General features: G+C 37.8%; 1 protein-coding gene across 1 annotated transcript in view; it reads right to left on the bottom strand.

Moving 5' to 3' along the window:
* Positions 1–7,026: 7,026 nt before the first annotated feature.
* The window catches only part of LOC106868824 (splicing factor 3A subunit 3), a 114,234-nt gene continuing 106,462 nt past the window's right edge, over positions 7,027–14,798 (bottom strand). Inside the window, exons 16-17 of the mRNA XM_014914285.3 lie at positions 13,009–13,064; positions 7,027–7,402 (exon numbers count right to left, since the gene is read on the bottom strand). Of these exons, the coding sequence (XP_014769771.1) occupies positions 7,325–7,402; positions 13,009–13,064 (134 nt within the window). The 3' untranslated portion in view covers positions 7,027–7,324. The remainder of the gene's footprint in view (positions 7,403–13,008; positions 13,065–14,798) is intronic.

Raw genomic sequence — 14,798 nt, 5'->3', positions numbered from 1 at the left:
ACAATACCAGTAATTTAGGGGAAGGGTAAGTCTGTTACATTGACCCTAAAGCTCAATGAGTACTTATTTTATCGGCTCCGAAAGGATAAAAAGCGAAGTCGACCACGGCAGAATTTGAACTCAGAACGTAAAGGCAGTCGAAATACTACTAAGCATTTCGCCCGGCGTGCTAACGTTTCTGCCAGCTCACCGCCTTAAGTTTGCAAATCATGGCTCTCAGACATGAAAACTTTAAATGTGCGCTTGTTTGTTCGTTTCGAGGCCATCTTTGTAGCATTATAAACATCCCGCCAAATAAATCAACACACTGGGTCCTGTTGTATTTATATATTGATAGCAAGTCACCACATACATTGATCAGAATTGGGCCCTAAGACAAGTGAAGCCTCTGGCTAATTGCCCAGTGTACCCATACCTTAAGACGGCCCTACATACACCAACATCTCGTTGATCTTATATCAAAATGCAATTTCGCAAAGGATGGAATATACTCTCCTTAAGTACATCTCATAGCACTTGAATCGATATTTTCCCAAAAGAAAAGGCAATATTTTGATTTATGCGGATCTGTTAAATGTGATCTCGATTTTGTAGAAGAAAGAGGAAACAATTATGATATCTGTTGAATCTTCGAAATGAGCATGTATTTAGAAACTGATTGAGTCTGTACTAAACAGGTATTTACTTCACGTTAGTTGTATTTCTGGGTAGGGTGATATTTTACAGTGGATGATTAATTCTGCATACATCACGAAGATTGATTTACAGGATGTATTTCTCCAAATTTCATTAGACCAGAAACCTAGTTTATTGAATACTGTCAATACATCATTTGAATTGACTCAACATGTCTTCTTACATTGTGAATTAGCTTTGTTTTTTGCCCTCAATATTCCATTCTATCACCGATTTCCTTATCGGCAAATTATCTGATGTTGCTGCCAACAAAGTTTATACAACTGATACGTCAACTCATGATAAATGTTTGCTGCTGTTGATACAATATTGAACAAATACAATATCAAAATTAATGCTCTCAAGTTTTAATTCGGCATTTTATAAATTATCTGTGTTATGTTGGCTCCTAAGCAGTTTACATCCCATGCTTAGTACACAATTTGTTCCAGGTTTTGTTGCAGTAGCTGACACTTTTAAATTACAATCTGGATTAAAATTCAGGCAAACAACTATACATGACAATTCACTTTAAGCTCCATTGAACTTGTTTTCAATTTATGTTGATCTCTATACCAATTCACTTCTAAACAAATCAACATTGGTTACTGATACTTCGCATTTTGGACTTGGTCGACATATACTCTAGATTTCAGAGCATTGGTCTAAACTTTACATCAAAATAATCTCTAAACTAATAGCGTTGAGTATCACGTATTAAATCACTTTTACTAACAAATGGTAGTTAAATAAAAAAAAAACATTCCCTCGTTGGATCACGATGGGCGGGCGTCATGAGAATATAGCTAGAAATAAAATCGATGTGCGGTATGCAATGTTCAATGCCATAAAGATAACCACCAATATGAACCCCACCAATGATGAAAATGAAAAGGATTTATTAAGACTATAATTAAACTAAAGTGCTTTACCATCCATCGCAGCAGTGAAATGTTTGTTGAATGAATACTTGTAAAACCAGTTAACTGCTCGATAAATAGGCAAAGCTTCTAAAGTAGTTTGTAGATAACCGTTTTGGGCTCTAGACTCTCAAAAAAAAAAAAAAAACAGGATTATCAACAAACTGCTTCAGAAGCTTTTAAACACCCAAACAAAAAAAAAAGAAGTGATTATCTACAAACTGCTTTAGAAGCTTTGCCTATTTGTTGAGCAATTAAACGGTTTTACGGGACTTATTCAATAAACACTTCCCTGCTGCGATGGATGGTAAAGCACTTTAGTTTAACTGTAGTCTTAATAAATCCCTTTCAAAAGAAAAAAAAAAAATATGGTCCAACGTTGGAGTGTTCATATCGGTGGTTATCTTTATGACATTGAAGATTTTTATGGTAAGAGCATATCGCTTATCGATTTTCTTTCTGGCTATTTCATCTTGACGCTCCGTGATTCAACAGAGGAATGCCGTTTTATTTAACTAATACTTGTTACTAAGAGTCATTTAATACGTGATACTCAACGCTATTAGTTTAGAACTTGTTTTGATCCATTATGTATGGTTAACACCGATCGTCGAAACGAAATTTCTCAAATTATTTTTCCGTGCATGGATTTATTTCTGTTATTCCAGATGATGCAATGTGCTATCGTGACCGCGTTAACCCCTACTCCTATACTACGAAAAGCCTTTATACAATATTTATTTTCGTTGCGCAACGTCACCGAAAAGATGAAGTCGTTAGCTCATCCATTTATTGATTGATCTCGAAGGCTAATCTGATGCAGCGTGGAGGTTTTCTGCACGGGAATACTGCTTAGAGTCAAGAAAGATCACCAGCAGTCAGGAAAAGGAATAACTTGTAGCCTGTGCGACATACGAAGGCAGTCTACTTTGTAAAAGCGATGATTTTTCCGGGCGTCATAGGTCATGTTCTTCACCTGTACCGCTGCAGTGCACCTAGCGTTACATGACTTGGTTAAGCTAGGTATGTGGAGGGAGATACATAAGCTGTCTCTGGTGGTTCAGAGGTGATACATATTTGAAGCCAGAGGTAGTTATGATAGAAACCAGTGGAACTCCAATCAGACATATATGAAATACTAAAGGATTTGAAGTTGGTTAGACATTCCGAAAAGTGCAGAAAAGGTATTTGTTTGATAATGACTGGATTTGAAGGTGAGGAAATGAGCAAGTGTGGTTGGTCAGAAATCTGTATAGGAAGCGTTATTAGTTGTAATACAGGATTTAGAATAACAGACATTGAAGTCACCGAGGACAATGACTTCAGAAAGGGGTGAAGTTAGTCAGATATTCTTGGCGAAGGGAGAGATATAATCGAAGTGTTGTTAGTCGTTGAAAGAGCACAGACAGCTGTAAAACAAGATAATGAGACGAATAGGGAGGGAGACTTTGAACTAGATTAAATAAAAGTACTTGTTGAGACAGGTATAGCTAAGGTGTAGAGAGATATGGTGGAGGCGCAAGTGGTTGGGGCAGCGAACTCGCGGTCACAGGATCGCGGTTTCGATTCCCAGACCGGGCGTTGTGAGTGTTTATTGAGCGAAAACACCTAAAGCTCCACGAGGCTCCGGCAGGGGATGGTGGTGAACCCTGCTGTACTCTTCCACCACAACTTTCTCTCACTCTTACTTCCTGTTTCTGTTGTACCTGTAATTCAAAGGGTCAGCCTTGTCACACTGTGTCACGCTGAATATCCCCGAGAACTACGTTAAGGGTACACGTGTCTGTGGAGTGCTCAGCCACTTGCACGTTAATTTCACGAGCAGGCTGTTCTGTTGATTGGACCAACTGGAACCCTCGACGTTGTAAGCGACGGAGTGCCAACAATATAGAGATAAGAGGGGAGGTGTTAGTAGCTAAGAGAGGAAAAAGAAACTAGGCATGAATATTTGTAGAAAGGTGATGAGTGAGGTCCAGTTTGGAACAGTATCCACGATGCTCAGGGGAAAAAAGAGAGGTAGAATTACACTGCAGATTGAGTAGTATTTTTGATTCTTTGACAATTCTTGTGTTTTATATTTGGTTTGGTTATAGGTAGAAGAGAGGACCTTAACGCCCAAGTTGTCAGTAATAACTACTTTGATTCTTCTAAGTGGACCAGCTGGATGCCTCATGTTGGCTACTTAAGAAAATTAGATAAAGATCGCATGATAATTATATTACATATGTTCAATGGTGCATGCAGTCGATAGGCAGAATCGTTAGAGCGGAGAGCTGGCAGAAACGTTAGCACGCCGGGCGAAATGCTTAGCAGTATTTCGTCTGCCGCTACGTTCTGAGTTCAAATTCCGCCGAGGTCGACTTTGCCTTTCATCCTTTCGGGGTCGATAAATTTATTACCAGTTACGCACTAGAGTCGATGTAATCGACTTAATCTCCCTGTCTATCCGTGTTTGTCCCCTCTATGTTTAACCCCTTGTGGGCAATAAAGAAATAAGAATCGTTAGAGCGTCAGCCAGAATACGTCGCGATATTTGTTTTGCCGTTCAACAGTCTGAGTTCAAATTCAATTGAGATCAACTAAAATCTTTCATCCTTTAGAGTTCGATAAATAAACAACTAACCCAGTACTCAGGCAACTAACTCCTCCTGGATGTCCCACTAGGACATGGATCGAAATGCTGAGAGGCAGTTTGTATTTTCTCGCGACTACCCTAGGCTCCAAAAATAATCAACGAAAGCATGGTACCTGCTTCCAAATCATCCTTGATTGCAAGTGACTTTCGTTTGTCATATGTCTCTTTATACTTCCACACAGGCAAATACACGAGAGGGCAGGGTGTTTTAGATAGATAAATAGATAGATAGATAGATAGATAGATGCCTCAGACTGTTTTCTGATTCAGTCCGTTTATGTGACCACTCTCATAGACTACTACACCAGAATATATTTCTTTAAAATACTTTTGATAGTTCTATATGCAGCTGTCACAAACGTTGTTGATGTACTTCAGTGTAATAAAACCTGAATTTCAATAGAATTTCTCTCAAATTTTATACTTTCGGACTTTATTGTCAAACACTTGCTTAGCTGAACTTTATTTAATTTCAGCTGATGAAACTCGTGACGAAGATTCCCTACTAAGTCGACCTGTTTGCAGAAACACAATAATGTCTCAGTGATATGTGTGTTTGTGTGTGGAGGGATGCAAATTATCAGCATTGCGTAACGATTAAACAGCAGAAAGATTAATCAGAGAGTAAGTGGTATATACAAGGAAAGCACAAACACAGACACCAGTTTCCATTCGAGCTGTTGACTGAAGGTCATGACGAATCGAACACCGGCGCACACACATTCACAAACATGCACGAGCACTTCAAAAGGTTTTGTGATTCAGATTGTCTATAAAACTTTAAACGTTAGTGTGTTGATCACTCTTGTTTATTCCGACCACAGCAAGCATTTTGAAAAATCACAGAAACACGACTACTCTCTTGTTTTATTTTTTTATCTTTCTTATATATATGCATGCATACATAAAGATAGTAACTGAGATGTCAGAGAAGTGTTACACTTAGTCTTCTAAACGTGATATATATAGAACGCACCATCATTTTGCATACAATACAACTCTTCTACTTGTTTCAGTCATTTGACTGTGGCCATGCTGGAGCATCACCTTTAGTCGAGCAAATCGACCCCGGGACTTATTCTTTGTAAGCCTAGTACTTATTCTATCGGTCTCTTTTGCCGAACTGCTAAGTTACGGGGGCATAAACACACCACCATCGGTTGTCAAGCAATGCTAGGGAGACAAACACAGACACACAAACACACACAAATATACATACATACGACGGGCTTCTTTCAGTTTCCGTCTACCAAATCCACTCACAAGGCTTTGGTCGGCCCAAGGCTATAGTAAAAGACACTTGCCCAAGATGCCACGCAGTGGGACTGAACCCGGAACCATGTGGCTGGTAAGCAAGCTACATACCACACAGCCACTCTGGCGCTGTTAATAAAATTAGAACAATTCAAGATTACCATCAATATATCACCACTATATGAAGGCTGGCGATCGCAAAACCATAGTTTCGATTCCCAGACCGGGTGGTGCCTTGTGTTCCTGAGTAAAACACTTCATTTAACGCTGCTCTTTGATCACTTCAATATCTGTCGTGTGGTACTCTCGTGCAGGGGTTTTCAAACTGTGGTCCCCGGACCACAGGGGGTTCGCAAGGACAACACAGGGGGTCCTTGGACAGCAAATACCTTTTATGGGCAATTTGATTTTATATATGTTTTTTAATCGAAATCTTTTAATTGACAATAAACCTATTTGTTAAATACTGTTAAATAAATAAATGTAAAAATATGTTATTTTAAGCAAATATTTATGTATAAATTTCATAAGCGTTTAGAACTGGTATTTTTACTTATGTTGTCATTTTCTATTTATTAAATGGCTAAGTTTACCTTCTATATGAGGAAGAAAGCAATACAACATACTTTTCTCTTATACAAGTTTAAGCACAGAAACGAAGAGATTGGGAGGAAGAAGCGCAGGCATGGCTGTGTGGTTAAGAAGTTTGCTTGCCACCACGTAGTTCCTGGTTCAGTCCCACTATGATGTACCTCGGGCAAATGTCCTCTAGTATAGTGCTGGCTCATCCAAAGCCTTGTGAGTGGATTTGGTAGGGATTAAAAAGAACCCCCGTCGCATACAAATGTGTTATTTCTTTACTACCCACAAGGGGCTACACACAGAGGGGACAAACAAGGACAGACAAAGGGATTAAGTCGATTACATCGACCCCAGTGCGTAACTGGTACTTAATTTATCGACCCCGAAAGGATGAAAGGCAAAGTCGACCTCGGCGGAATTTGAACTCAGAACGTAGCAGCAGACGAAATACTGCTAAGCATTTCGCCCGGCATGTGTGCGCGTGTATGGAGCAGTGTGTGTATGTATGCGTGTGCTTGTATCCCCCTGTTTTATGTTTGACATCGTGCAACAGCCTTGAATAAGCCTTGAAATTATACATGCTCTTCATCTTCAGTCTTCTGTTAAAATGTCTGGGCACAGGGAAAACATTGAAGCACCAAAAACAGTAGGCTGCCGGACTAGACATCATACAGGGTTTAATTCCCTCTGTTTCCACATTTAGTTCGAATAGTGCTAGTGTTGACTAAGCTTCTCTTCCTTCAGGTTTTAACAGAATAAGCTCCCAGTTACATAATACTGGCTGATTCAATTATTTACTTTGCCGATTCTTATGTCCTTAGACTTATGTAAGAGATTATTGTGATTATCATTGAAATGACGCCGCAAAAAATAAAAGGCAAATAAATCCTCTAGCAGATATGGAAACAATTATACCATCAGTCAGTTAACACAGAAAAAGGAAAACAGAAATTCCAGATATGAAATCGATAAAACTGAACATTCATTAAAATTATTCAATTCTCTTTAATTATGTGAAAGAAACAGAAAAAAAAAAAAAAAAGTTACAAGTTGAGAAAATAGATTAATGATGTTACATGATGTGTCTTAAGTGATAAAAGAATACATCTTCATATTCCAATGTTCTCTTCAACTTAATGGATCCTTTGTTTGTTTTGCTTTTTACTTTGTTTAATGAAAGTATGACAGTTTTTTTGTTTTTGCTTTGTTTTTTTTAAATAAAACAAATCAACAGAAGATGGAGGCTTTATTACAATTTTTATAAAAGTCCTTGTCTCTTTAGATCATCGTACACCTTTTTGGCAACGACATTTCCTGAGGAATCTTCAAATTCTTCCTGAAATAGAGAAATCAAATAACAAATTACATGCACAGCTAGATTTAGTGAAACAGCCACAAAACAACTTTTCCTTTCACAATGAAGCATTCTACTTTGCGGATGTTAATATAAAGAAGGCCCTTGAAAGGATTTCCATGCAACGTATTTTAATGGGTACATTATAAACTGAACATGGTTCTTAAAAGTAATTCATACAATGCTTGACAGTGTTATAAGAAAGGTTAGAAGTGGCAGGGAATTCAGTGGGGAGGTCAGAGTATAGGTTAGTATTTAAGATGGCCCTTATGGCTTATATATATGTGCAGGGAAAATACTGAGAAAAGTTTGAAAATGCATCAAATATTTATTTACATATATGTCTTTTGTCTAATTAAAACCAGTCTAAGTGTTTAACATATGGGTGGAAATTGTTTAATTTTCTGCATTTATATATATGAAAGACACAGAAATGTTTGCACAGAATAACTGTTTATGTATTACAAGGGGGTACTGAAAAATTCCTGGCTTTAAGGGTATCACGAAAGGCCTGGTTAGAGGGAGGCCTAATTTTCTGAGTTCTTCTATAAGGCTTAGAAAAACTGAAGGACCACTGCAATAAGTGTGAATCTGAGAGGGGAATATGTTGGGTAAAATCATAATTAATTGAACCTCCAGTATTTTCTTTTATCCAAACCCAGAAACATCTCAATACACCCGTCCCTCATAAAGAGTGTGTGTGTGTGTGTGTGTGTGTGTGTGTGTGTGTGTGTGTGTGTGTGTGTGTGTTGTTGTTGTTGTTGTTGTTGTTGTTGACTTGAATTTCACAGCAAAATCAATCAAAGAGATGCAGAAAATGTTTCAAAGAATGGTTAAGAGCCCAAAAAACTAATTTGGCATAAGGTTGGCTGCGGTAGTAACTGAAAGCATAAAATCCTAGTTGCACTGCAAAGTAGCCGTCTTCAATATGTAGGAATAGAGTAGGAAGCAAGAGGGTTCTGTATAGTAAGTATGGATATACAATAAGAAATACAATAGGATATCACATTGAGGAACACAGACACTTATGAATGCCAAGAAACTGCAATGATGGTTCACTAGATACATCTGATAGTTCATGTTATATAAGATGTCAAATTACTGCTGGAGATGGATTTAGTAAAAGCATAAGGAAAGGATAGATATTAATATCACTGTGGGTAAAAATTATTTCTCTCCCTGAGCAAAAGCAAACTCCATGATGCATAAATAGTATGCTTCTGACCAAAGGTTTATCCAGCCAGAATTGAATTGGGGTTAAACAATGACAACAACAGAAGGGGAATGGGAGACAGGGTTATTCTCCAATGGAACTCACAACACAAGATGTGTGGCAATAAATAGCTTTTTGTCCAAAGTACCACAATATGTGTGAGGCAGTACATAGGTTTTTAACTGACATGCCCCACAACATAAGGTGTGGTAGGATACAGACTTCTGCTCAATGTGCCACACATACACCTTTTGTTGTAACAAAAGGTGTATGTGTGGAAGCAGATAGGATTTGCAGAACAAGTTATGGAAGGTTTCAACTCGGCTTGACTCGAACTTTCACAGTTTCGAGTACTATGAAATTGAGAAAAATAAAATGGAGACTGAATGTATAGCTGCAGTAAGTTGTAGATGCGTGGTGTAGAAGACAGAAGAGTTCAACAAACAAGTAATGAAGCAAACAATCTGGGGCATATAATATGATTTGTGAACACAGATCAGAATTAATCTGGCTCAAGAATAAGCACTCTATTACAGGCTCTAACCATCATTTTTGACAATGCTATCAAATGACTGATTATAGATGTATGTATATATGTCTGTGGGTGTTGTATACATGGTAATATACATTTTCTCCCAGTCTACACACACACACACACATATATATATATATACATATATATATCACTTAGAAAAATCATATATGCTAATACATAAATCAATACATAAACACAATATTCAGAAATATACAGGAACATGTTATGTATGTCAATATATGTGGCTGTATATAGACATATACACACAAACATATACACATGCTTATATTTATTATCTGTGTTAATACCTCTATATTATGCATGCATACATTGACGATCTACATACATATATGTATGTGTGGGTGTGTGAAAATATGTATGCTTGTACACACAGTCTTGTGTGCACATATGTGTATTAACGTCTATATATATGTGCACACACACACACATACATGTATATATATGGATATTTGGGGGTAGCAGAATGAAGTTTGTAATATTTCCTGCAAAAGCAGCATCAACATCCAGTAATAAAGAAATGAATAATACATAGGTAGCACTGTCATTACTGATCAGTGAGAAAAGCTATGCTATGAGCTTTGATTTATATACATACATACACACAAACACACACACACATATATATATATATATATATATATATATATATATATATATATATACACACACACACATACATACATACACAGATATACACACACCAAATAACCATTCCAACTGTTACTAGATAATGAAATCCAGTCCAGTCAATGTCAGCTTTTATGATGATTTGCTGTCTGCTTATAGCAGCATGGCTCCTGTCCTGCTGATAGTGTTGATGATGATGCTATTATTGTTGTTGTTGGTGGTGGTGGTGCTCTTATAACCACTAGCTTCTCAGATAGTAATCTATGAATGAAGCAAAAGTTTAACTCCAGACAAATTGTGCCCAGACTGACAAAAATTTCAACATCATTTAGCTTATTTATTGATGTTTCACACTGTATACTAATGTAGTGTATTGTACTATAGCCTGCATTACTGTACAGAATATAAAACTCTTCCTTGTCCTTCCTCTGCTTTCACATACTACCAACAACAACAAAAACAATAAAGCAGCATCCATAAGGTCAATCGACCAGCTACAAATTAGAGCCATATGCCCACTGATACACTTTGCCTTCTTTCATCTTTTACTTGTTCCAGTCAATGGACTGTGGCTAAGCTGGGGCATCAACTTGAAGAGTTTGGTCAAACAAATTGATCCCTGTATTTATTTTTAAGTCTGATACTTACCTATTCTATCAGTCTCTTATGCTGAACTGCTAGGTTACAGAGATGTAAACAAACTGACACCAGTTGTCAAGTGGTGGTGGGGACAATCACAAAGACACACATGCACAGAGTAAAGGATCAAAAGAAACGGTATTTGTAGTTGTTAGTCAACAAGAAACAACAAATAATCTTCAGACAACTCAAGCTGACATGAAGAATAGAACACCATATGCTTCTCTCTTTCTCTTTGTCTGAGAGTGAGGAAAAAGGAAGTAATTGGCATTGATGTGACTACAGGATTTCTCATTTTATTTCACTCTCACACAAGGAGCAACAGCTCGAAATATTAGATTCTTCACCTTCTCAAAACAACTGAACAAACTGGACTTTCCTATGGACTAACTTTTGCCATCACAGACCATACTTTATTTGCTTGGATTCTGGATTTTACCAATATTTGGTAATGCCCTTCGTATTTTGATTTCTAAACTTGTTATGGTCAAACTTGCTTTACATTCTTCAAGGGTAAAATACACACACAAACATGTACATATGTATATGTGTGTGTGTGTGTGTGTGTGTGTGTGTGTGTGTATCTCTTTCTTTTACTCTCTTTTACTTGTTTCAGTCATTTGACTGCAGCCATGCTGGAGCACCGTCTTTAATCAAGCAAATCGACCTCAGGACTTATTCTTTGTAAGCCTAGTACTTATTCTATCGGTGTCTTTTGCCGAACCGCTAAGTTACGGGGACATAAACACACCATCATCGGTTGTCAAGCGATGTTGGGGAGACAAACACAGACATACAAACATATACAGATACACACACACACACACACACACACACATATATATATATATATATATATATATATATATATATATATATATATATATATATATATATATATATATATATATATATATATATATATATATATATATATACATATACATATATACGACAGGCTTCTTTCAGTTTCCGTCTACCAAATCAACTCACAAGGCTTTGGTCAGCCCAAGGCTATAGTAGAATACACTTGCCCAAGGTGCCACATAGTGGGACTGAACCCAGAACCATGTGGTTGGTAAGCAAGCTACTTACCACACAGCCACTCCTGCGCCTAGCTACTTGATCCATGATCCACCTTACTTTCCTACATACAGGTATTTCTCATCATCTGCCCTCCTACGCCATCCCTTTCCCTCACTCACTTCATTAACCTCTACCTCCACCTGTTTCTGCCCGACCCTACATTCTTATTAAAGTATCCCTTCTCTTATCTCCTCCCATGATCCATCATCCATGGTAACCTCACAAGGGCCAGTGGCACAAAAAAAAAAACCACCCAGAACACACTATAAAGTGGTTCATGTTAGAAAGGTCATCCAGCCATAGAAACCGGGCCAAAGGTGACAATGGAGCTCAATGCAGGCCTGCACCACAAAAGTTCCTGTTAAACCATCCGACCAATGCCAGCATGAAAAGTAGACATTAAATGATGATGACAAAATGAAAATGGTGTGTGTGTATGTTATTTCTTTACTACCCACAAAGGGCTACACACAGAGGGGACAAACAAGGACAGACAAACACGGATTAAGTCGATTATATCGACCCCAGTGCATAACTGGTACTTATTTAATCGACCCCGAAAGGATGAAAGGCAAAGTCGACCTCGGCGGAATTTGAACTCAGAACGTAGCGGCAGACGAAATACGGCTAAGCATTTCACCCGGTGTGCTAACGTTTCTGCCAGCTCGCCGCCTTGTGTGTGTGTGTGTGTGTGTGTGTGTGTGTGTGTGTGTGTGTGTGTGTGTGCACACGCCTGTGTTTGTGCATGTGTGTAAAACTGTCTTATAACGGTATCACTCCTTTTCCTTATTTAGATCAGCCTTAATTAAATCAGTCCACAACAGAAATCACACTTTGGTAAGATTTGAACTCAGAACAGCCCCACAAGGGATTCTACTGTTTCAAACACTGCTGTAAACCTGATAAGCAGGTGTAAAGTTAACAACAATAATAACGATGATGGTATTTTGCACAAGGTATAATAAGAAGAGGAAGAAAAAATAAGGAGAAAAGCAAGACAATGATAAATGGTTAGTTGCGAAGAGCTCACAATATGAGAACATGTGGCTCAGGCGAACAAGATGGTTTTCCAAAAGATGTTTCCAGACTACAGCGTTGACAAGGGAGATGAGGAGAGAAGAAGCTGATGACATTTAGGTTAATGATTACAAAATTGATGATGCCCCACAGGCGTGTGTGTGTGTGAATGTGTGAATGTCTAAAATAGTGATTATTTGGGGGATAATTACAGTGCAATCAATAAAGAGTAGAGGTTGATAGTGAAGAATGATGATGATGATGATGATGTAGCAAAGACGCAGAGAGAAGAACAATGAAAGAGATAAAATATAAATGGATAAATGAAAAGACAGGCCATGGGTTGGATGGTGGGGGGGGGATAGGGGGAAGAGAATAAGAGAATGAGATAGTGAGGTCAGGAGGTTTAAGACAGAAGAGAAACTGCAAATGGATGATAAGGCCTCTTACTTCAGTATCTGGTTTCCATCTCTCGGTTTCTTTATTTAACTTCAGTTTCTGCCACACTGCAAGTAGAAATGTTAAAATGAAACAATTGAATAAAATTACAGATAACAATGTATGGGCATGAAATGGTGATGGGAAGGAAAGGGTTAGAAGTGTCGGAGAGCAACAAAAGAGAAAACATTCTCAAACGTTTTGGATATGACCCAAATAGTTGAATTTTTGAGTAGTTAGAGAAGCCTCACTACATAGCTGATAGTGTATCCACTCCTGAATCGCTACAATTGTGTCATCCTGTTTGACTGACACAGGTCTCACTTATGCTTCAGAGCTGACAGTCATCAATAGTTAAGGCCAACAACAGTAAGCAAACTGAAAAAGCATAAACAGAATATGCACATGAAAATACACACACACATACACATACATGTTTGCACTTTTTTTTTAACCAGCAGAGTAAAATACATGCATACTCATGCACTGAGTAATATTTCTCCTGTTGTTCTGTAAAACGTGTGAGAGAGAGAGAGAGTGTGTGTGTGTGTGTGTGTGTGTGTGTGTGTGTGTGTGTGTGTGTGTGTGTTTGCGTGTGCGTGCGCGCGCATGTCTATGAGCCTGGGCATGGGGAATAAGTGTGTATGTTTATATATCAGTGGTCTTCTCAGCACTTTTCTGATCAACAAATCAACAGACGATCACTTCATGTCTTTCAAGACATGAGAAAGAAGAGACAGCCTACTTGGAAAACTGATAAATATTAATGACAGGAAAAGCATCTAGCTGTGAAACAACATGTCAATGTGGCTAACCCCCAAAATCACAGCCTACTACCTTCAGAAAAAAAAAACATGAGATACAGTTTTCAAGATGCCTAATGTAAACAACAATGAGATCGAAAATGAAAAATGGGTAATGGGTGTATGTGCCCATTACCCATTTTTCATCTTTGACCTCATTGCTGTTGTTTACACTAGGCATCTCGGATACAAAAAGGCAAAACAAAATCAGTGCTGGCTATAATTTCTACAGAAAATCTGTAGAGATAACTTTAATAAGACATGAAAAACACTTAGAATAAGGGCAACATCAACCCTTCAAAATGAAAGGCATTGCTGCCCCCTGATCACTTTGACAATGTCACTGTTAGAGGAGAATTGAATATATGGAGGAGAAGTGCATTCAGCAAGAGAGAAGAAAAACGACGCATGCCTGATGAGTTAAATCTGGTCCTTCCGACTGAGTGCTTACATACCCCATCTGTCACCAAAACTGAACATCAAGGTTTAGGATGTACAATTATGAAAGAATACAAAAAGCCATGAGAGAGTGTTGATTATGCAAATGAGCAGAGAACAGTTAATACTGGGTTGTTAACATGGTTGGATAGATATCAAAAGAGAATTTGGATTGTGATGGAGAAATTTGGATTTACCGAATAAGAATGGCAAAATGGAATGAGTAAAGACTAAAAGATTTCACTTTTATCCTTCCAGGCTCATGAATTCTTGATCATATTGCATGCAGTCTTACCAATAAAACTAGTCTCTTGGAGTAACTGCATAATTCATTTAGGTCAGGTTTGACATTGTTGTGATGTACATTGCTCTTTTTGTTTTTTTCTTCTGACATTTCCATCCAAGAAATAACTATTTTGAGAGCGAATTCAGCTCAGGCTTTAACAACCAATCAGAATATTTATATCTAATTCAGTGTGATGACATTCTAATCAAATTCCAGATCATCTTCCACAGGTCAATTCTGTAGTCCAGCAAACTCTATTGTTAAACTGACTCTAT

The sequence above is a fragment of the Octopus bimaculoides genome, chromosome 10 (assembly GCF_046866305.1).
Source record: "Octopus bimaculoides isolate indiv1 chromosome 10, ASM4686630v1, whole genome shotgun sequence".
In the NCBI taxonomy this organism is placed as follows: Eukaryota; Metazoa; Mollusca; class Cephalopoda; order Octopoda; family Octopodidae; genus Octopus; species Octopus bimaculoides.
This window is presented reverse-complemented; position numbering and strand designations above follow the sequence as displayed.